The sequence below is a fragment of the Mytilus galloprovincialis genome, chromosome 3 (genome assembly GCF_965363235.1).
Source record: "Mytilus galloprovincialis chromosome 3, xbMytGall1.hap1.1, whole genome shotgun sequence".
In the NCBI taxonomy this organism is placed as follows: Eukaryota; Metazoa; Mollusca; class Bivalvia; order Mytilida; family Mytilidae; genus Mytilus; species Mytilus galloprovincialis.
The window spans coordinates 62438766-62460124 of NC_134840.1; the positions used below are offsets into that span (position 1 = coordinate 62438766).

General features: G+C 32.0%; 1 protein-coding gene across 2 annotated transcripts in view; it reads left to right on the plus strand.

The window, feature by feature from the left end:
* LOC143068571 (uncharacterized) overlaps positions 1 to 21359 on the plus strand; it is a 60350-nt gene that overhangs the window by 17597 nt on the left and 21394 nt on the right. The window contains exons 4-21 of one of the 2 annotated variants that reach the window (XM_076242750.1): positions 1699 to 1833; positions 2159 to 2203; positions 3330 to 3392; positions 7009 to 7131; positions 8431 to 8466; positions 11002 to 11064; positions 11828 to 12022; positions 13026 to 13079; positions 13394 to 13456; positions 14586 to 14750; positions 15203 to 15407; positions 15678 to 15977; positions 17295 to 17473; positions 17848 to 17932; positions 18613 to 18728; positions 19187 to 19364; positions 19821 to 19937; positions 20440 to 20529. In XM_076242750.1, coding sequence (XP_076098865.1) covers positions 1699 to 1833; positions 2159 to 2203; positions 3330 to 3392; positions 7009 to 7131; positions 8431 to 8466; positions 11002 to 11064; positions 11828 to 12022; positions 13026 to 13079; positions 13394 to 13456; positions 14586 to 14750; positions 15203 to 15407; positions 15678 to 15977; positions 17295 to 17473; positions 17848 to 17932; positions 18613 to 18728; positions 19187 to 19364; positions 19821 to 19937; positions 20440 to 20529 — 2212 coding nt within the window. The remainder of the gene's footprint in view (positions 1 to 1698; positions 1834 to 2158; positions 2204 to 3329; positions 3393 to 7008; positions 7132 to 8430; positions 8467 to 11001; positions 11065 to 11827; positions 12023 to 13025; positions 13080 to 13393; positions 13457 to 14585; positions 14751 to 15202; positions 15408 to 15677; positions 15978 to 17294; positions 17474 to 17847; positions 17933 to 18612; positions 18729 to 19186; positions 19365 to 19820; positions 19938 to 20439; positions 20530 to 21359) is intronic. The other variant, XM_076242751.1, reaches the window with a different exon arrangement.

The window sequence follows — 21359 nt, forward strand, 5'->3', positions numbered from 1 at the left end:
TAATCTACCATCAGCCCAGAATTTCCTAAATGACAAAAAAACACAAATGGTTATTGTAATTGTTGGTATAGCAAATAGCAATAATTGCCAAGATTCCTGAATTTGGACAAGAACATGAAGATGTAGTAGAATTCAACAATTTTACGATCTCAACCTTCCCACTTTTTTGTCTTCTTTGAAAAGTAATAACTTCTTTCAATTTTTGCTGTGGTTAAATTTTGCATACATATATGCAAAAACTCTAACAGTGTCAAAAGCTGAAATTTTGTTTGGAAATATAGACATTATCATCATAAACATTTTTTCAAAATAAAAAATAAGGAAGATTATTTGATTTTTTATCCTTTCAAAGACAGAAGAACATTCCATGGAAGGATGGAGAACAGCATGACCTTTATTTTATATAATCCACGGTCAGTGACCCAAATATCTTAATTATAAAACCATAATCCATTACAGAAGCTCAACAGGAGGTAATCTGTTCTTGCCATGTGTCATGAATTATTAAAAGAGGAAGTGTTAATGGAAAATTATAGTTTCAAGTAATTTATTAGAAAATTTAGTTTTAAGTAATTTATTAGAAAAGATTTATGCTAGTAAAATGTATTCTTTCTTTCAATATTGCAGAGAGAAAAAAAAATGGAATGAAATTATCAAAAATTATCAAAGCATATTGCCAGACTGAAATATAAGTTTCTGGGTGGTTTTAAATAAGTTTGTTTTTGTAAAAAAATTGTTTGTATACAGGTTTTTGTTTATCCTAAATACAATTAATCTTAGTCCTTGTCCTTTACTATTTTAACAAGTACACGTACAGTCAAGTTTTGTTGAGGTTTTAATATATAATGATGGTGGGGCCTTGGTGTTCTACTATTGTAATCACTAGCCAGTCAACACTAAGGTTGTGAGTTCGAACCGCTGCACTTGCAAGTTCGAACCCTGTCCTTGCGGGTGCACCTGAGTCCAATCATAATTGACTAGAATTGTAAGTTTTCCTACTGAAAGTCAGTGGTTTTCTCAGGGCACTCTGGCTTCCTCCACCAAACAAAATGGGCTGCCACAATTTAGCCAAAAAGTGGCGTTAAAACACAATCAACCAATCAATCAATAATAAGTAAACAGATTGATTTTCTCTAGAAAACTCAGAAAGTGAAAACATAATGAAGTGTTTTTATGTTAATGATATTCTTATTACAGGTTTATATAAGAATACCAGTATTGTCAGACAACAAAAATAACTTGGCATTGTTTTGTATAGTTGTAATAAAATGTAACTATAATCATGTTTACATGTCATGATATGTAATCATTAACCAGTTGCTGGTATTTAAGGCCCTTAGAATCCAAATGACTTTTGTACTACTAAACATAAGTGAATATAAGCGGCTTGAAGTTAAGCCCTTAAGCAATTTCTATTGCAGCTCATTCTCCTATTGATCAATAATATTTATATTAAAATAAGATTAATGCCTATACAAATTTTCAAATTTTTCAAAAAAGTTTTGTTGTTTTGTCGCTCTATATATATATATATATGCAGAAATATAATGCATAAAAGAAATATGACATTCTAAGAAGTTTCTCTTGTGAAAAAAATATTTAAAAAAAAAAGTTTGGTATGACTGATTGAGTGAACTTGATTACTTATGAAGAGTATGTCCCTTATTTTCATGGTGAAATAATTTTGAATGTTTTCAGGGATCACCTGGTCCAATTGGCCCTCCTGGACCCCAAGGTATTCAGGGATTTCCTGGTATGGAAGGTCTTCAGGGAACAAAAGGAATGAAAGGAGAACATGGACCTGAAGGACCTGATGGACCAAAGGGTAACAGGGTAAGTCTATTTAACACAAACACAAAGTCATGCAAAAACTATAAGGTTTTTTTTCTGTACTCTTGTAATCTCAAAAATGAATTTCATCAGATTCAAAGAAACATGATAACCGTGCACTTGGTTGTTAAATAAAATGCATTTTTGAAGAATTGCAATTACCAATGTCTTGGTTTATAGAAACTTTGAAAGTCAGATCTTTTTGTTCATCTGCAGTCAGATATATAGTTATAATAAAGTATTGATAATGTGAAGTCTGTGATAAATTACGATGTATTTTACATTATTGTAAGTTATGTTTAAGTGATTTCTGATTGTATATTTTCAGGGTAAGATGGGTATGCCTGGATTCCCTGGTATGAATGGTATTCCTGTAAGTATCAAGAAGTCTATATATTTATAGAAATGGAAATTCCACCAATAATAAGTTGTAAATAGGTGTTCAGGAAAGTTCACTTGCTAATTATCCTAACATAAACCATCTTTTGCTTTCTTTTTAAAACTTTTGTTAAACTATTAGAATGGCAGATGCATTAGCTCTTCAACTGTCTAAATAGGTTAGTCTGGTCTACTGTCTGACAGATCTCCAATTATAGAATCATTTCCTTCACACTGAAGAGTACATGATACAGCAAACTTACTCCATTTCTATCAGGGAAAAATTAAATCATCTGAAAATCTGAAAAATCCCGATAAAACATATGTAAATTTTATTCAGATTAGTAAGTAAGGTTTTGAAAAAAATTGTTAAGGCACACAACAAAAATATCAAAATATTGGTTTTCAGAATCTTAGAAAAGTTTTTTTTTCGAGAAGACTGAATCAATTTTTAGCCAAGTCAGTAAATGATGGACTCATTTAAAAAAAAACTGAATAAACACAATAAATGCCAAAAACTGTGTTAGTATGTCTGTTGTAAAAAGAACATGTGTTTAAGTGCATAGTCTTAATAAGAAACAGATATCTCCAATTTAAAGGTTAATATTTTTATCAGTTCAACAGTAAATTGTGCATGTCCACACACTTCAAGATATATGTGTATTAGTACTTTAGGTGTAAAATGTCTGTAACTAGCTGTATTTGAATAATATATTGGCAATTATAAAAGTGTAGTTATAGGCGTACCTTCATCAAATTCATGCTAAATGACATGAACAGTAATTTTTTTGTGCATGACGATTAAATCGGGTTCAATTTTTTTTTTAAACGGTATCGATAATTATTTATCTCTGAGGGCTCATGAAAGGATATTTTGTCGAATCATGGTAAATTTCTAACCAATTTGTCGCTAAAGATAGCCTTAAATGTCCGTTTGACGCCTGATAGTAGAGGATATTGATACCCTCTTATGACATAAATCTGTTCGTCTTGTATTGGAAAAAATACACCTTGCAACAACATATATTGAGTAGCAAATTTATAAAAAAGGGGCCTCTAGGTGGGTTTTTAGACTATCCCTCTTAAAAGTTTATATCATTATTTGTTATAATTTTTTTCAGGGTATTCCTGGCCCTGTTGGACCAAGAGGCTCACCTGGTCTGGATGGATGTAATGGAACTCAGGTAAGAAATACTGAATAATTTAAAATTCAGAACAAACAACCTAAGCATGAAGATTTTGAGATAAAGTTCAGATTCATGATTTCAATCGAAGTTCAGGGCATCAAAATGTTGAAACACAGGACCATAAACATCTAATTCTCAATTGGATATTGAAGCCCTACGTAAAAAGAAAAATCACAAAACTACTGAACTCCAAGGAAATTTCAAAAGACTGTAAGCAAATGGCAAACTCAAAAGCTCAAACACATCAAATTTATCTAAATATCAGAAAGATAAAGTTGTAAAAGAAATAAGTATTTTTCAAAAACCATAAAAAAAATGTTGGTTATAAAACAACATTTTGGTTTGTTAATTACATTTTCTTACAGGCTGTGTTTCTAAGGAGATACATCTATAATCATCTAATAATGATATAATCTTAATATATGAATCAGTAATATGATTCTTCTTATTAATTATCAAAGGGTTATTATATAACACCCTAATCTTATGGGACCCTCACTAGATAATGGTAATTTGTAAATCCTTCTGTACTTCTTAGAGATAAGGTTATTGACACTCTGTAACAGACTGAAAAGAGTGTAGTTAATAGACTGTAAATTGAAAGTAATTAACACTGAAAACACACACATGTTCATTGAGTAAATTGAAAATAGTTAGGTTTTACCCAAGCCTCTTGAGATAAAACAGGATGAATTTTGTTTATTCTGATATAATAAGAAACATATGTGTAAATCTGGGAATGTTTCAGAGAATGGTTTAATTGGGTATAAAGTGGAATTTAGTGGTTTGTCAACGGAAAAATCTTTCCAAAAACATTGATCTCACATGTTTTTTTTTAATTAAAGAGAATTGATTTAGTATCTATGGAATCATTTCCCACTGCCATCATTTCTTTTGAATTTGTGCATAACTAATTACTAATTATTAAAAGCCATTTGATAAATTGTTATTTTTTTGGTGTCTCCTATACTAAATTTTTCAATTTTTCTTTCCAAAAGGTATGGACATTTTTTGTTCTCTTCTTAAATGTCTTCATTTTGTTAATGCTATGGACAAAAACAGCTGTCACAGATGAATTTTCTGAAAAAGTAAAAAAATATATATCAAAAGTAAATTTGAAAAAGATGTGGTCATTATGAATAAGATGATGTGATATTAGTGCTAATGAAACAACTCTTGTATGTAGATATTAATTAAAAGTGATGTTATGTTTTCATCCATGAGACAGCTATCCAAACAAAAAAAATGCCAAAGGACATCTTCATATGGTCTTTAATGATTGTCAGGTTTCTGCATTTTAAAGACTGCAACAGTAAAATGCACTCAGATATTCCATCATCCTGTTTGTGTATGCCAAGTTATCTGATAACCTTAGGAGGTCTTATCAGTGAATTGAGAATTGAGCTGTCAGCATGTATAATGTTGCTAAAATCTACAGGTGTGGTTGTTTTCTCAATTATTGCATGACCAGAAGTTGTTGTTTTAATGGAAAGTTGCATTTACAAATAAATTTTCTGTTTTTTTATTAACATTCTATTTTTATGCCCCACCTACGATAGTAGAGGGGCATTATGTTTTCTGGTCTGTGCGTCCGTCCGTCCGTCCATCCGCTTCAGGTTAAAGTTTTTGGTCAAGGTAGTTTTTGAAGAAGTTGAAGTCCAATCAACTTGAAACTTAGTACACTTGTTCCCCATGATATGATCTTTCTAATTTTAATGCCAAATTATAGTTTTGACCCCAATTTCATGGTCCACTGAACATAGAAAATGATAGTGCGAAGTTCAGGTTAAAGTTTTTGGTCAAGGTAGTTTTTGATGAAGTTAAAGTTACATCAACTTGAAACTTAGTACACATGTTCCCTATGATATGATCTTTCTAATTTTAATTCCAAATTAAAGTTTTGACCCCAATTTCACGGTCCACTGAACATAGAAAATGATAGTGCGAGTGGGGCATTCGTGTACTATGGACACATTCTTGTTTAAAACGTAAAATGATATGGTTATCATGTGTGAGTATGATGCTTTCAAGAAAGTCATTTCTGCAATCAGAATAAAGCAAACTATTTCCCTGGTTCGAGAGAGAAAAAATGTAGCGGAACTATATGGCTATCATTTTTGTAGATTCAGTGTAATTGCCGGGATTTACTTTTGTCTTACTTTTGAATTTAGTTATTATACCCTTAGTCAGAGAAAATGTATAATAAAAGTCTTTTAAAGAGGTAAGACCTTTTCAGGAATTTAAAGACTGAGCTGTTTAATATACAGGAATTGGGGTATAGTTCGGTAGACAATTGTTGGGAATTTGAAAAATCAGGATTAAATATTTCCGGAATGATGCAGGAACAGACACATTTTTTATGCCCCTGCTGTAGATGAGGGGGCATCAAGTTTTATCATTTTATCATCACTTGTATGTCCAGCCATATGTATGTACGTATTTGGTTTGCGTTTTTTGAGGACCTCTACATCCTTATAGAAATCTAAAGTGTCAAATATAAATGTTCTGATCAAATATAATAACAGGGGGAGCCTAGTGATATTTAAGTTTTTAATATGAATGTTATTGAGTGGTGGTCTATAATTGCTGTGTAACATATCTATTTTTTGTTTCATTCATAACTGTGACCCTTAGTATTCTAGTTTTAATTGTTCTGCATTTGTCATGTTTCATAGCTTGCTTTAATAATGTATGGATTTTGATTGTTGTTATAAGACTTATGTTGACATTAGATATGTCATTTCATCTTTTTAGGAAAGTTGTCTTATTGACAATCATATCACATCTTTTATTTGTGTGTAGTAATCTAAGGGATTCTTATAGAAATGTACAGATATATTTGTATTTATAAGGAGAACCTGCTAATCCTTGAGTATCTGATAATAGAAAAATTAGTTGTGGTATGATTGTCAATGAGAAAACTATCCACCAGGGTTAAAATGAATTGGTAGTAATAAAAAAAAAGGCAACTGTACGGCCTTCAACAATGAGAAAAAAGTTTTTGATGAAAGTATATTTGGGTATAAAAGTCCCTTAACTGAAAAAAGGAAACAATGCAAATGAGAAAACCAACTGCAAAAAAGTTATTACAGAACAAACTATAAAAACAAATATGACTTACAATAGACAATAGACAATAGACAATATTTTATTGGCACAAACACATTTACAATAAATGATAATGACCGAATGGATAAACAATGTGCTATACATGGTAGTAAAATACAAACAATTATATATATATATGTGAATAAACGATTAAAGGTATAATGAAAATCTATTACTATAGATTACTTCTTGCATTTAAACAATTTGTTACGAAAGAGGAAGATAATTTTAGTGCCGTATAAGGTGTATTATTAAGTATAAGATTTATTTTATTTTTATCGCACAATGTGGATATACTTTTTCCTGTAATTTTGAACATTTTTAATACAAAAGTCTCTCTAATACTGGAGTAACCTCTGCAGTGTAGCAGCATGTGCTGTTCATTTTCAATTTCGCCACTTTTACAGATTTCACAAATTCTTTGATCTCTGGGTACTTTTAAATATCTTCCTTATTTTTACATGAACCAAGGACAATTTCTGCACTGATTTATATATGTTTATAGGGAGAACCTGGTAATCCTGGAATTTCTGGATTTCCTGGACCTGTGGGACCTCCTGGTTTCCCTGGATCCAAAGGAGGAAAAGGAGAACCTGCTAGAAATGGTGTTGGTATCAAGGGAACCAAGGTGAGTTTTAACATTGTTAAAACATTATTTATTCATATAATTTATTTGATTAAAAGAAAAATATTTTTATAAGATTTTTAGAACCTCTTTTAAGAATATATGAAGCCATGGTTCAAACTTGCATGTTCAAAATGTTTTTTGTTTTTTTTTTATTATTTGTTATGTTATTACTTAGATTTCATTTTACCTTGAAATTGGAAATTTTTTATTTAGAAATAATTTAATTTTGGAAGTAACACGTCTTCTGATTGGCTGTGAGAATTTTTTATCAACCCATAGTCATTTGACTGTGACCTCATCAACGTTTTTTCATGATTTACTCCTTAAATATGGAATTTGGAATTTAATTATAAGGAATGTTTGTAATATTTTGTCTGTCTATTGGAAATAACATAAAAAATGTGATGCACACTGTCAAATAACCCGCTACGTGCGTTATTCAGTGTGCACCACATTTTTTATGTTATTTCTTTATAGACAGAAAAAAATATTACAGTCATTCCTTAAATGAAATTTTAGGGAAAATATTTCACATCAATATGTTTTTCTATTTTATTGAATACTCTCACGGTAAACTTTTGTCTCTTATCGTTGTGACTTGTTATCAATGTGAATGGCCTATCCACCATCATCAGATGATATTAAGAAATTTCCAATGGCTATTAATTTGGTCATTGGTGACTTTCAAAGGTTTAAACAATGTTAAAAGTTTTACATCAGAACAGGACATATAACCTCATACTTGAAAGTGCAAACAACTTATATAACGCAACAAGAGTGTCAAACCATAAGATCAACATGTCTTATAAGGCAGCAACCATTTGATTTTCTGGGGGGGGCTATGGTTTTTTTTGGAAAAAGTTTGTTTCCAGTTTTTGGAGAAAAAAAAAATTTGTTTTTGATTCTGAGAAAAAAAATTGTTTGTTTCACCCTCAGCTGCCACTATATGTAATGCTAAAATTGAAAGAAAAAAATTGTTTTCGACTTGTCGCGAAAAAAAATAGATTGTTTTTCGCCACAGGCGAAAAAAAAGTTTGTACAGAAAAAAAAACCATAGCCCCCCCCAGAAAATCAAGTGGTTGCTGCATAACGCTTGAGAATTGAATATCACTTGATATTAACTTGAGTTATTTATTTTCAATATGATAATAAACCATCCTGTGGCGAGTATATTAATACTAACTAGATTTAATAATGAGAGCTGATATCAATTTCTCACAAGTATAGGAATTTTTATGTAGAATTTTATTTACTTATTTGATACATGAATTTGTAACATTATTTTGCTTTTTTTTTCAGGGAGAACCTGGTGTAACTGGATTTCCAGGACAAGTGGTCAGTAAAACTGGTTTGCTAAGTTTGTAAAATAAGGTCTTATTTAAACAGTAACTTCACTTTTACACCCTGACATACTTAGTAATTATTTTCTATAAAAATGGTGAATGATGTTATTCCACTGCATGTTGATTCTGATAGCGAAATCAACATTTGAATGGTTGAAACTATCACACTTGACGTCGAACAAAACTTCATATTCCCCTCTGAAATGTTGGGACTAAATCGTGCGATGTTATATGCTGTTTATATACATAACGTCTTGAACTTCTTATTTTTATAGGACCGCAAAAATTGAAGACTTTTGGTTTTCACACTATAACTTTAGTATAAGTTAGTAGAAATTTATAAAATTTAAACACAAGGTTTATGACCATAAAAGGAAGGTTGGGATTGATATTTGAAGTTTTGGTCCCAACAGTTTAGGAATTAGGGGCCAAAAAGGGCCCAAATAAGCATTTTCTTGGTTTTCGCACTATAACTTTAGTTTAAGTTAATAAAAATCATTTTGACACAAGGTTTATTACCACAAAAGGAAGGTTGGGATTGATTTTGGGAGTTTTGGTCCGAACAGTTTAGGAATTAGGGGCCAAAAAAGGGCCAAAATAAGCATTATTCTTGGTTTTCGAAATATAACTTTAGTATTAGTAAATAGAAATCAATGAAATTTATACAAAAGGTTTACGAACACAAAAGGAAGGTTGGGATTGATTTTTGGAGTTGAGGTCCCAACAGTTTAGGAATTAGGGGCCAAAAACTAAGTTTGATTTTAACAAAAATTGAATTCTTGAGGTTCTTTCATATGCTGAATCTAAACATGTACTTAGATGTTTGAATATTGGCCCAGTTTTCAAGTTGGTCCAAATTGGGGTCCAAAATAAAACTTTGTTTGATTTCAACAAACATTGAATTCTTGGGGTTCTTTGATATGCTGAATCTAAACATGTACTTAGATTTTTCATTATGGGCCCAGTTTTCAAGTTGGTCCAAATCGTGGTCCAAAATTAAACTTTGTTTAATTTCAACAAAAATTGAATCCTTCGAGTTCTTTGATATGCTTAATCTAAACATGTATTTAGAATTTTTATTATGGGCCCAGTTTTCAAGTTGGTCCAAATCGTGGTCCAAAATTAAACTTTGTTTGATATCAACAAAAATTGAATCCTTGAGGCCTTTGATATGCTGAATCTAAACATGTATTAAGATTTAGGCCCAATTTTCGAGTTGGTCCAAATTGGGGTCCAAAATTAAACTTTGTTTGATTTCAACAAAAATTGTATATATGGGGTTCTCTGATATATGCTTAATGTAACCATGTATTTTTGATGTTTGGGCCCGGTTATTAAATTGGTCCCTATTGAGATGTAAATGATCCATCAAAAATTGAATTCTTGGGATTCTATGAAATGCTGAGTCTAACCATGTATTTAGATTTTGGATATTGGACCATAATAGGTAATGTCTAATTTAAAATTTAAAGTTTTTAAGTTTAAGTTCTTAGACCACATTCATTATGTGTCAGAAACCTGTGTTGTGTCAACTATTTAATCACAATCCAAATTCAGAGCTGTATCAAGCTTGAATGTTGTGTCCATACTTGCTCCAATGTTCAGGGTTCGAACTCTGCAGTCATATAAAGCTGCGCTGGTATAAATAGCGATAGCACACATCATTATCGTATTCAAATTTAATTCAGATGTTAAAACTAAAAGACCAATTAAATAATAAATGTTTATCCGTACTGTTTATCAATATGTATGTCGTGTTAAGTAATAAAAAAGAGGATAAGAAAAAATGCTTGTATGCAAACTAATATTTGAAGTTCAGATAGTAAACAAAGATTAGGCAATGGAATAAAACATTAATTTCCCTTGGCCTCAGAAGATATGAAGATTTGTTCACCCTAAAAAATCATATTTGTTTCGGGCAGAGCCCTTGTGAAATATGAATATTCTTGGGTGAACAAATCTTCATATCTCCCTCAGGCACAGGGAATAAATGAATAGAACCAAATGCATCACTTTATGTACATTTCACTCATCTTCTCCTTATGGTTATACCAAACGAAAATAAAACAGAAAATCTTAAATAAAGATAACAGTTCTATTTACTGGCCAGGGCTCCATTTTGGGAAAGACCTTACTTTGACCTATAATGGTTTACTTTTACAAATTGTGACTTGGATGGAGAATTGGCTCATTTGCACATATCTACAAACTAACACAAAAATGTTCATCTGCCATCAATCTATCAGTTTACCATACTTATATTTCCATACTGTAAACCAACTAATTTTCATGAGCATTTTATTTTCGCGTGTAGAAATAGAACGCCAATTTAAATTAGCGCAAATATGAAATACTTGGGGCTTCCCTCATTAATACATCAAGAAAATGTTTTAAATCAGGAAAATAAATCGCCCCAAAGTCAGCTGAAAAGGGCCATATGCAACATAAAGTACATTGTATTGGCAAAAATTAGATTACAGTATGTTTATGTTTTGATTTTTTAGTTACTTGTGTAATATTTTTTCAGGGACCAAATGGTAGAGATGGAGGACCCGGTCCTAAAGGAGAGAGAGGATTTGATGGAAGAAATGTATGTTTATTATCAATCCTTCATTTAAAGAGACTATATACTGATCGATATTTTTTTATCAAAAGAATTTGTCTTTTTATAGTCAGAGCCTAATATCAATTTGTTATTCTAAATTTATTTGTTTTTAACTTGTCCATTTTAGTTTAAATTTGATAATTACATGCAGGAATGTATGCCAAATAGACATTTGCATAAGAGTTTTTTAGAAGTTGTAATATTCTTTGGGGTCGTATGGGGATAATAAGAATGACAAACAAGAGGCAGCGTGTTCATTTGTATTCCACACAAATAATGATACAAATGATATATGGGTTTTTTCATAAATCATATCAGACTGATATCAAAGGGAAGTAACTTAACGAACGTATATCAAAGTACGTAAAGTACTATATACTGTGGATTCATTAATGTTCGTGGGTACCAATTTTCGTGGATTAAGGAAAACTTGCATATTCGTGGATATTTAATTTCGTGGTTTTTGCTGAAGTTGGCATATAAACCTTTAGATCATTAGTCATTCGTTGAACATTGAATTTCGTGGTTTACCTGTACCCACGAAATCAACGAAAATTGGTATCCAACGAATAATAATTAATCCACAGTAAGACTGATTATTTCAGTTGTGAATTTGATAGGTTTTTTTCTGGAAGAGATTTTTTAAAAGGACAACATTTATAAGGTTGAATAATCAGAATATAACAGCTAACAGTTCATAATACAGAATATTATCAAAAACCTATCATTTGTTTTCATTTTTTTTCAGGGCTTAAAAGGTGACATTGGTCAAAAAGGACAAAAAGGAAGTAATGGCATTAGTGTAAAAGGTCCCCCTGGTCCACCAGGACAAAATGGAGAACAAGGTCCACCTGGTCCAGCAGGAAACATTACTAGCACTTTCACAGGGAATAAGGGATCATTTACTGGACCAAAAGGAGATCGGGGTAGAAAAGGAAACACGGTAATTTTATTTATATTCTGAAAATAGTTTCTGTTAAAGATTTTCTAGTATACTGAGCTTTTGTCTATTTATAAATTCCAAGAAAAAAAGTACCAGAAAAATAAATGCAAACATGACTATTAAAAACAATCTTAACTAAGCCCATGTCTATAAGAATATATCTATATTTATAGATTATCGATGATCATCTCAACAAGATTTTCTCGCTTGAGCCTTCCCAAAGAGGCTCAAGTGAGAAAGGCAATTGAGTTGAGATGACCAATGATAATCTGTTTTTCCCTATTTTATCTATGAGGATGTTGTTAATTTTGATAGCAACGCCATGTGCCCGCTCAGTTTCTAGCAATAATTTTCCATCTGAAGCGAGTAGCATGACATGAATAATTATCACAAAAAAAGATCAAAGGATAATGCACAAAATAGCGATAATCAAATATGATGGATTCATAAAAATTGAAGTCCATACTGATCCAATTATGACAAAAACTGTAAAAAAAAAAATTTTGTAAGAAAAGTTACTGAAAATTTAGAATTTATTCCGATGTTTTTATTATTGCGAAAAATGCAACAGGGCTGTAATCACAATAATTTGAACTCACATTTTGAACCTTTTTTTTTTTAAGAATTAAGCAGGGTATCTCTCAAATACTCTCATATTAAAATCAATAATTTTTTAGTCTTAAATGACAAAATACCAATGATAGATATGGGGGGGGGGGGGGGGGGGCAGGACCTTTTTCAGGACATCAGGATCAGGTGTATTTAAGCTTTGGATTTCGGGATTGATCCTTTTGGGATCCGGGAATTTTTTTTCTTCGAATTTTTGGATGTTGGGATTTCAATTTCTTGAAATTCTTGACCTCAGGATTTCATTATTTTAAGCTCTGGATTTCATGTCCAGGACCCCCCCCCCCCCCCCCATAAATGCACACAATGCAGGTAATTTCTTTATTTACAATACATGTATAGACAAAGTATATGATTGATCTGGTTGTCTTTGTAGGGATTCACTGGAGAACCTGGAAGAGATGGATATAAAGGAGAACCTGGAAGAGATGTAAGGCATAAATTTTATTTGATTGTTTATTTATTTATTTATCTGTCAGTCAAATTATTATCATTTATCAATGACTTAAATTTAATGATTCTAGTCTCCGATATATGTGCATTGTATTGTCAAAAACAGCCCATATTTATGTAGCAGAATCATTCTACTTTCCAGTAAATAGCTAAAAGAATACATTTTCATACTTTTGTAAAACTTCTATAATTTGGGGCCAAAAAGGGGTCTTACTGAACCTACTCCTTTTCAAGAAGATTATGATATGTACCTTTATGATGAGATAAATGAAGTTTTTCATATATTTTCAGGGAATGAAAGGTATGCCTGGTATGTTTGGTGAGAAAGGTGTTCCTGGAATAGCTGGACCTAGGGTAAGATTTTTTGGCAAAATTTTGAGCGAAAATTGCTATAAACCCAAACCGAAAACAAGGAATTTGCAACATTTATTGAAAAAAAATTCAGAAATGGAGGTGCATGTAGAAAAAAATTTCTGATCATCTTTCCTTGTCATGGATTTGTAAGATTAGGTATCTATGGATATAATGTAATTCTTAGGTATATTTTTTATTGACCCTTGATCTCTTTTCTCTGTAAATATATAAGTTATTGATACAAATGGGTCATTATTAGAGATCTACCAAATGTTTTCAACGAAAAGTATAGATTATTATTTTTTTTTTTTAAATACATAATGGGATTCATTCAATGAATCAAATCTTGCAGTTATGATGTAATACAATTGATTGAAACTTTTGGTTGCCAAAATATAACCAAATTCAACAAAAAAATATAGGTTGGCAAGGGAAATAACTCTATTTACATTTTTTTTGCTGGATTCTTTTTCATGATCACCCCTCCCTCTTTTCCTAATTGTATGGTGTGTCAATCATTTGTAATGATTTAGAGTTTTCCTAAAGTGATTCAATATTAAGGCAAAGATTACTGTTCATCTTTATTTTTAAAAAAACTATAGAATTATTGGTTTTGTTATAGTGTGGATTCATTAATATTCGTTGGATACCAATTTTCGTGGGTAAAGGTAAACCAGGAAATTAAATGTTCGATGAATGACAAATTTTCTATAGGCTTGTATGGAAACTCCGGCAAAACCTTGAAATCAAATATCCACGATCATGTAAGGTTTTTTAATTCATGAAAATTAATACCCAAGAAAGTAAATGAATGCACACTGAGTAGTATATAAACTATTTTAAGCTGCACTATAAATTATTTCAAAGCCTATAGTCTTAGATATGGTTTACACTACAGTAGTGATAACAATATTAATTTTTTGGAATTTCTACTCAGGATTCAAACCAGTATCAAAACATCAACCATCTACACTTATTGAATGAAATCATTTGACATGATTTTTATCAATTTAAAACATTAATTCAGAAAATTAGTCAGAAAATATTTCTTTTTGTTCAGACTCTTGGCATTTCTACTATGATATTGTTTGTTACTTGCACTAGTTTAAGTTTCAACTTTTTCTGATAGGGAAAACAAGGATTGCCAGGGTTACCAGGATTGCCCGGATTGAAAGGTGACCGTGGAATGGATGGACTTCCTGGGCTAAACGGACTTGCAGGAGAAAAGGGAGACATAGGGTTTGAAGGTCCTAAGGGAGATTTAGGACCAAGGGGTCTTCCTGGCCCAGCAGGAGTAAGAAATTGTTTTAATTTAGTTTTATGTAGTATGGAAAGTTGAAGATTCATATTTATAGATATCTACATGTTTTTGAATGTAACTAAATAACTACAAAGTTAATTTGGTTGTGTTCTAATTAAACAATGGAATCAACGTAATTTTTACCTTTGGCTTTGCGAACTTACAATTGGAAACAATAACTTTTGTTTTTAATATCCAATCAAATCATGGAACATATAAAAAAAAATGTTTTTGTTTCATTTAGAGTACATGTACAGTCATAGGACAAAAGTGAGTTCCCACTCAAAAAATGTTCTACCGTTTCAATAAAAATCAATATTTTTCAAAAAAAATAGTTTATATGGAAAAAAGTATCAATGAAACATTTATCTATTTATGTCATAAACTGATGGTATTCAGTGAAGAATTTGTGTTACGCATATTTATAAATAAGTAATTGTTATAAGGGAAAAGGTGGTAATGGACCGTCTGGACCAAAAGGAGATAGAGGACCTTCAGGTCCAAGAGGTTTTCCTGGAAATGATGGATTTCCTGGTCTTCCTGGACCTCAAGGAGAAACTGGACCAGCTGGAGGGCCCGGAGTACCAGGACCACCTGGACCACAAGGAAAAGATGGAATAAAGGGAGACAAAGGAGGACCAGGGGTTTCAGGTAAGATAGTTTGCAAAGTTAAATTTGTATTACCTGTAAGACCAGTTTTAAATAAATATTTGTAAATATTTATTAATCATCATAGGTTTCTTTTTGGTTGAACAGTATATCTAATGGGATATTTTACAAGATTTCGAGAGATTTATAGATTTTGGTAGCATAAATTTATATGTTCCAGGTAAAACAGAAAAAAAAACAAGTTTCATTTGTATGTCTCTTTTCATTGAAGAATGTTTTAGTACAATATACTTTGAACTAATTTTTTTGCAGGTTTTCCTGGAATAGATGGTTTACCTGGATTGAATGGATTACCAGGTGAAAAGGGAGAACCTGGATTCACAGGTGAACCAGGCAGGTCTATTCCTGGTCCTGAAGGCCCTTCAGGATTCCCAGGAAGGGATGGTGTCCCAGGTATAAAGGGTGAAAGAGGTAGGGATGGTGTGCCTGGTGAGTCTGGTAATTCAACAAGAGGCAGACCTGGATTACCTGGACCAAAAGGGGAAAAGGGGTTGAAAGGTTATGGTGGATTGCCTGGAAGAGATGGTGAACCTGGTATTCCTGGATTCAAAGGTCAGTTGAAAGTAGCAGATTGGAAACAGGATTAATACAACCTTTCTTCTTGCCAGTACTTGGTCAAGTTAAAATTTGGATTGTTTGGCCATAATCACTATATATCATAGTTTACACAATGACTAGATGGGGAATAAGTGTTTTATTACAAATTACATATCACCTTTCAAAATTAGCATGAATTTCAATATCCAAAAAAAAAAACCTTTGACAACAGGCCCAACTAAGGATTACATACTGGAATAACTGTTTTCATTTTTGTATATATATGTATGTAAAACCACAAGTCATGTAAAACACTTAAGGAAATTATATACAATTTTAATGTAAAATACTTCAAAGGAGTAGGTTCAGTAAGACCTCTTTTTGACCCCAAAATATAGCAGTTTACAAAATTGTTAAAATGTAAACTTTTAGTTATTTATTGGAAAGTAGAATGCTTCTGCTACATACATATGGGCTGTTTTTGACAGTACAATGCACATATATCGGGTACTAACATCATTGCTAAATTACTGAAATCTTCACAATTTTAGCATTTTAGTTAAATTTTAGACGGTTTATGTCTTAAATGAAAGTTGCCGCATTTGTGTTCATTCTTAATATTGAAATGTAAGTTGTATTTGATGATAATACATAACATATTAAAGGTTGAGGATGAACACAAATGCTACTTTCATTTTTGACAAAAACCATCTGAAAAGTGATATTTTTTGGCATATTTGATAGATTTTTCAGATTTAAGCTAGAATCGGACCGTTTTTGATGAGTGAATCAGTTTAAATCTTTCACATAAATTGATTGAATAAACTGAAAGAGACACATATGTGTTTAAAAAGTCTCTTAAATCTCTCGTCAGATGAACTTGAAATTTGAGGCCAAAATCGGTCCTTACCGGACCTACTCCTTTCAAGTTATTATTTGATATTAGTATCAACATTCCATTATCTAACTTAAAAACAATTGACATCGTCTAAGACATTAGGCGAAAAAAATAAGACTCATGTTTCCGCTAACTAGTTGTAAAAAAATAGGGTACGTAGGTTAAGCAATATCTTTTTATTTTGCTAACATTTTTTAGGTGGTTACTTCAAGGGAATCAGTCTGACTTTAACAGTGCTTGTTCCAAAATGGCATAAAAAGTGTTAGGGTAGGCACTAAAAATTAGGGTAGGTTAGGTTAGCGGAAACACATGTATAATTTATTTTTGGCATTACACTGATCAGATTTACTAGAGACAAATATGCCTTCAACTGTTAGAGACATCTTATTGGATCTTTAGATTTATAAATTGTTTTAAATCCTAATGTTATTAAGGTGACAGAGGAGGATCATGTAGTGATTGTCTCCCTGGACTGAAAGGAGAGCGTGGTTTAAATGGTGTTGATGGTGTCCCAGGAAGGAATGGCCAGCCTGGACTCCCTGGTCCTCAAGGAAACAAAGGAGACAGAGGTCTAGATGGACTGCCAGGATTTCAGGGACAACCTGGAGAGCCTGTATGTAACAAACTTTGCTATAATTTTTATGCTTAAAATTTTTCTAGGCTCTAAGTCTCAAAAATTTATCTAGGCTCTAAGTCAGGGCTCCCAAAAAAAATCCTATATTCAATGATTGACATTAACAAAAAATAATTAAACTTTACTTTGATATAAATTCGATGTTCTGACTAAACTGTTAAATTGGCAGTGCATCATTCGAAGTGTGCAACATCAGTGTACTAATATCTGCCTTTTACTCTTTATTTCTTCACTTAAACCTTCACTTTAACCTTCACTTTAACCTTCACTTATGTCTATAGTTTGATTTAGAATATATTTCCTTTGCAAATGAATGGATTAATTATATACTGATGACACTGTATTTTCTGTAGGGTATTCCTGGACAACCCGGTTTGGATGGATTAAGAGGTTTTAAGGGAGAAGCTGCCTTTATTCCTCCTGATTATCAAGTAAATTGTAAGTGCTTATAGAATACTTATAAAAATGCTTGCTTTCGAGTTTCTGTGGTATTGAAATATTTTGCAAGAGTTAAATTTATTTAAAAAACCTAATTCATTATATTAATTCAAAAGCAATACAGTTTGTAAATTTTTGTTGTTTTTAAGTTAACAGATAATTAATTATAAGTATTGAGCCAAATAATTCATTATGGGTGATTCTGCCTAATAAATTCAATATGTATTGGTTCTCCTTGATACCGTATAGAGGGTTATTTTCCTGGTTGTAAAATTTCACGATTTTCATTGAATAAGTTATAAGAAATATTTTGGCGGATTTAAACCATTTTTCAATACCTTTGCATGTACACCTTTAATTTGGCGGAATTTATTTTGGCATTTTTTTTCTATCTGCAAAAATATGCAAAAATTTAATTACTTACTGCGAAAAATAACATGCTATACAGTAGTTTAAAGTGTATAACTAAGAATAATTAGTCATACACATGTTTTCTTGTCAAATTCTATATACATATATTGAGTCTGACTTTTGACCCAGTTAGTATTTAAAAAACTAATTGGAGTTGAATTCAAAATTTCTTAGATGTAACATTTTTTTTGTGGTCTCTGTGTAGTCCCCAAACTGAGGTCTGTGAGCTCTGTGTAAATCATTTTACCTGTATGATACTTGCCTTACAGGTGAAAAGGGAGGTCAAGGATTGGATGGCTTACCTGGACCTAAAGGTAACCAAGGAAGACCAGGACCCCAAGGACCACCTGGTAGTTCTGGATTCCCAGGACTTAAGGGAGATAAGGTAATATAATGCCAGAAATATGGGGTTTGGATATTGATGTTCCCCATTATTCAATCTCAAGAATTTTACAGTTAAAATCTGCATTCACTCCAACCATGCATTTTGTCCAGAAATAATGGTTTTACATTTTTTAAATAACTATTGAATTCTTTCAAGAGTACACATTTTATACATAAACACATGTCATGTAGGGTGTAGATAAAAACCACATGGTCATCAAAGGGTTAATTTATGTTTCTAGGCTAAATAAGTAATATTGATGATTTACAATTTTCATACTTGGTAAACCATGATGAAAACTAAAACTGTCTTTTTGGTTTTAACTGACTTTATTCAAAAACATGTATTGTAATATTAAACTCGATATAGCCTCTTTGTGCTGATGCGGCATAAAGCAACCATCAAAAGCAATTTATGTATTATAATGCAAAAACATATAACATGACCTTGTACTTAAGGGAGATGGTGGACGTCCAGGACTAGATGGTCTTCCTGGTAGCAATGGACAGCCCGGTCAACCAGGACAGAAGGGAGATGCTGGAATTGGTATCCCAGGTCTTCCTGGAATAAGAGGAGAACCTGGATCTAATGGTCTGCCTGGAACATCAGGCTTTACAGGATTGAAGGGAGAACCAGGTTTGTAGCCTTTCTTTATTGCTAATGTTGTCTTCTCCTTTTCTACCTCTATCTTTTGAACAGATCTTAATTTTAAGCAAAAGATTATCTTCAGTTTTCAGTTCAATTCAGCCAAGACTTTCCCTTTACCTTTTAGTTTTTATCCTGAAATACATATTATGTATAATGTTTTTTAATTGTTTTATTATGATAAAGCTTCATTTTCTTTGCCCTGACACAAAGACTCTGTCATAATAGAAAATATTTGATGCCACAATGAAAAAGTGATTGTTGTATATGACGTCAAAATTTCAAGTGGGAAGATTCTGGAGTCAAGCGGGACAGATTTCCAAATAGGTGTATGAAATTGTATTTTGAGTCAACAATACTCTTTAGTGATTTATTATATTGAACTAAATAATCTTCATTCATAATAATTGCCATTAAAACTAAAAATATCTCATGTTGGCATTTTAGGTGTGAGCACTCCAGTTAATATAGCAGACATCAAAGGAAACAAAGGTGACAAAGGTGCACCTGGTTTGACAGGTAGCACAGGTAGAGATGGATTACCTGGAATGAAGGGTGAACATGGTGAGTCATTATTGATTTATATCTAAATCTGTATTTTCCTGTTCGAAAAACATTTCCAATTACCCCTTGGTAACCCCACAATATCATTATTATTATGTAGGATAAATTGCATTATTTCTATGATTATTACTGTTTCTCAAACTTCTGAAATGACTTCATTGCAAAATTTATATGACTGCTGTTTAATTTGATTAAAAAAACACACAAAAGTTATCATGATAACCATTTCTATATTACTGTGGATTCAATTCTATCATTTTTGGAGGGATTTTTTCCCTTAATCTCAAATTCACATAATATGTTAAAAAAAACATCTTGTGCATGTGTTTTTATTCAGATAACAAACAAAGAGTTGCGTTTACCACAACATTGACCAGAAAAATTAAAAAGTATAACAATCTTGATAAACTAAGAGTTATTCATTTGCCAAAGAACTTAAAATCCAGGTAGACTCAAAATGCTGTGTCTTATGAATTATTTGCTAATAACCAATCTGTTGTAGGTTTGGACGGACTACCAGGTATAAATGGCAGACCAGGAGAATCTGGACCCCGTGGTGAAGATGGACTACCAGGACTTCCTGGACCAAGAGGTATATGGCTTAGTTGGTTAATCATTTTTGTTTGCATTGAAACTTTTTCAGGAATCTTCCCTTTTTTTCAATGACTAAATTTAAAAAAAATCATGATCATTTTTGTCGAGCCTGCAACTTTTGTTGCAGAAAGCTCGACATAGGGATAGTGATCCGGCGGCGGCGGCTACGGCGGCGGCGGCGGCGGCGGCGGCGGTGTTAGCTAACATCTTAAAAGCTTTATATTTTAGAAGGTGGAAGACCTGGATGCTTCATACTTTGTATATAGATGCCTCATGTTACGAAGTTTCCGTCAGTCACATGTCCAATGTCCTTGACCTCATTTTCATGGTTCAGTGACCACTTGAAAAAAAAGTTCAAATTTTTTGTAATGTTGAATTCTCTCTTATTATAAGTAATAGGATAACTATATCTGATATGTGCATACCTTGCAAGGTCCTCATGTCTGTCAGACAGTTTTCACTTGACCTCGACCTCATTTCATGGATCAGTGAACAAGGTTAAGTTTTGGTGGTCAAGTCCATATCTCAGATACTATAAGCAATAGGGCTAGTATATTCAGTGTATGGAAGGACTGTAAGGTGTACATCTCCAACTGGCAGGTGTCATCTGACCTTGACCTCATTTTCATGGTTCAGTGGTTATAGTTAAATTTTTGCGTTTTGGTCTGTTTTTCTCATACTATATGCAATAGGTCTACTATATTTGTTGTATGGAACGATTGTAAGGTGTAAATGTCTATCGGGCATATGTCATGTGACCTTGACCTCATTTTCATGGTTCAGTGATCAAAGTTAAATTTTTGTGTTTTGGTCTGTTTTTCTCATACT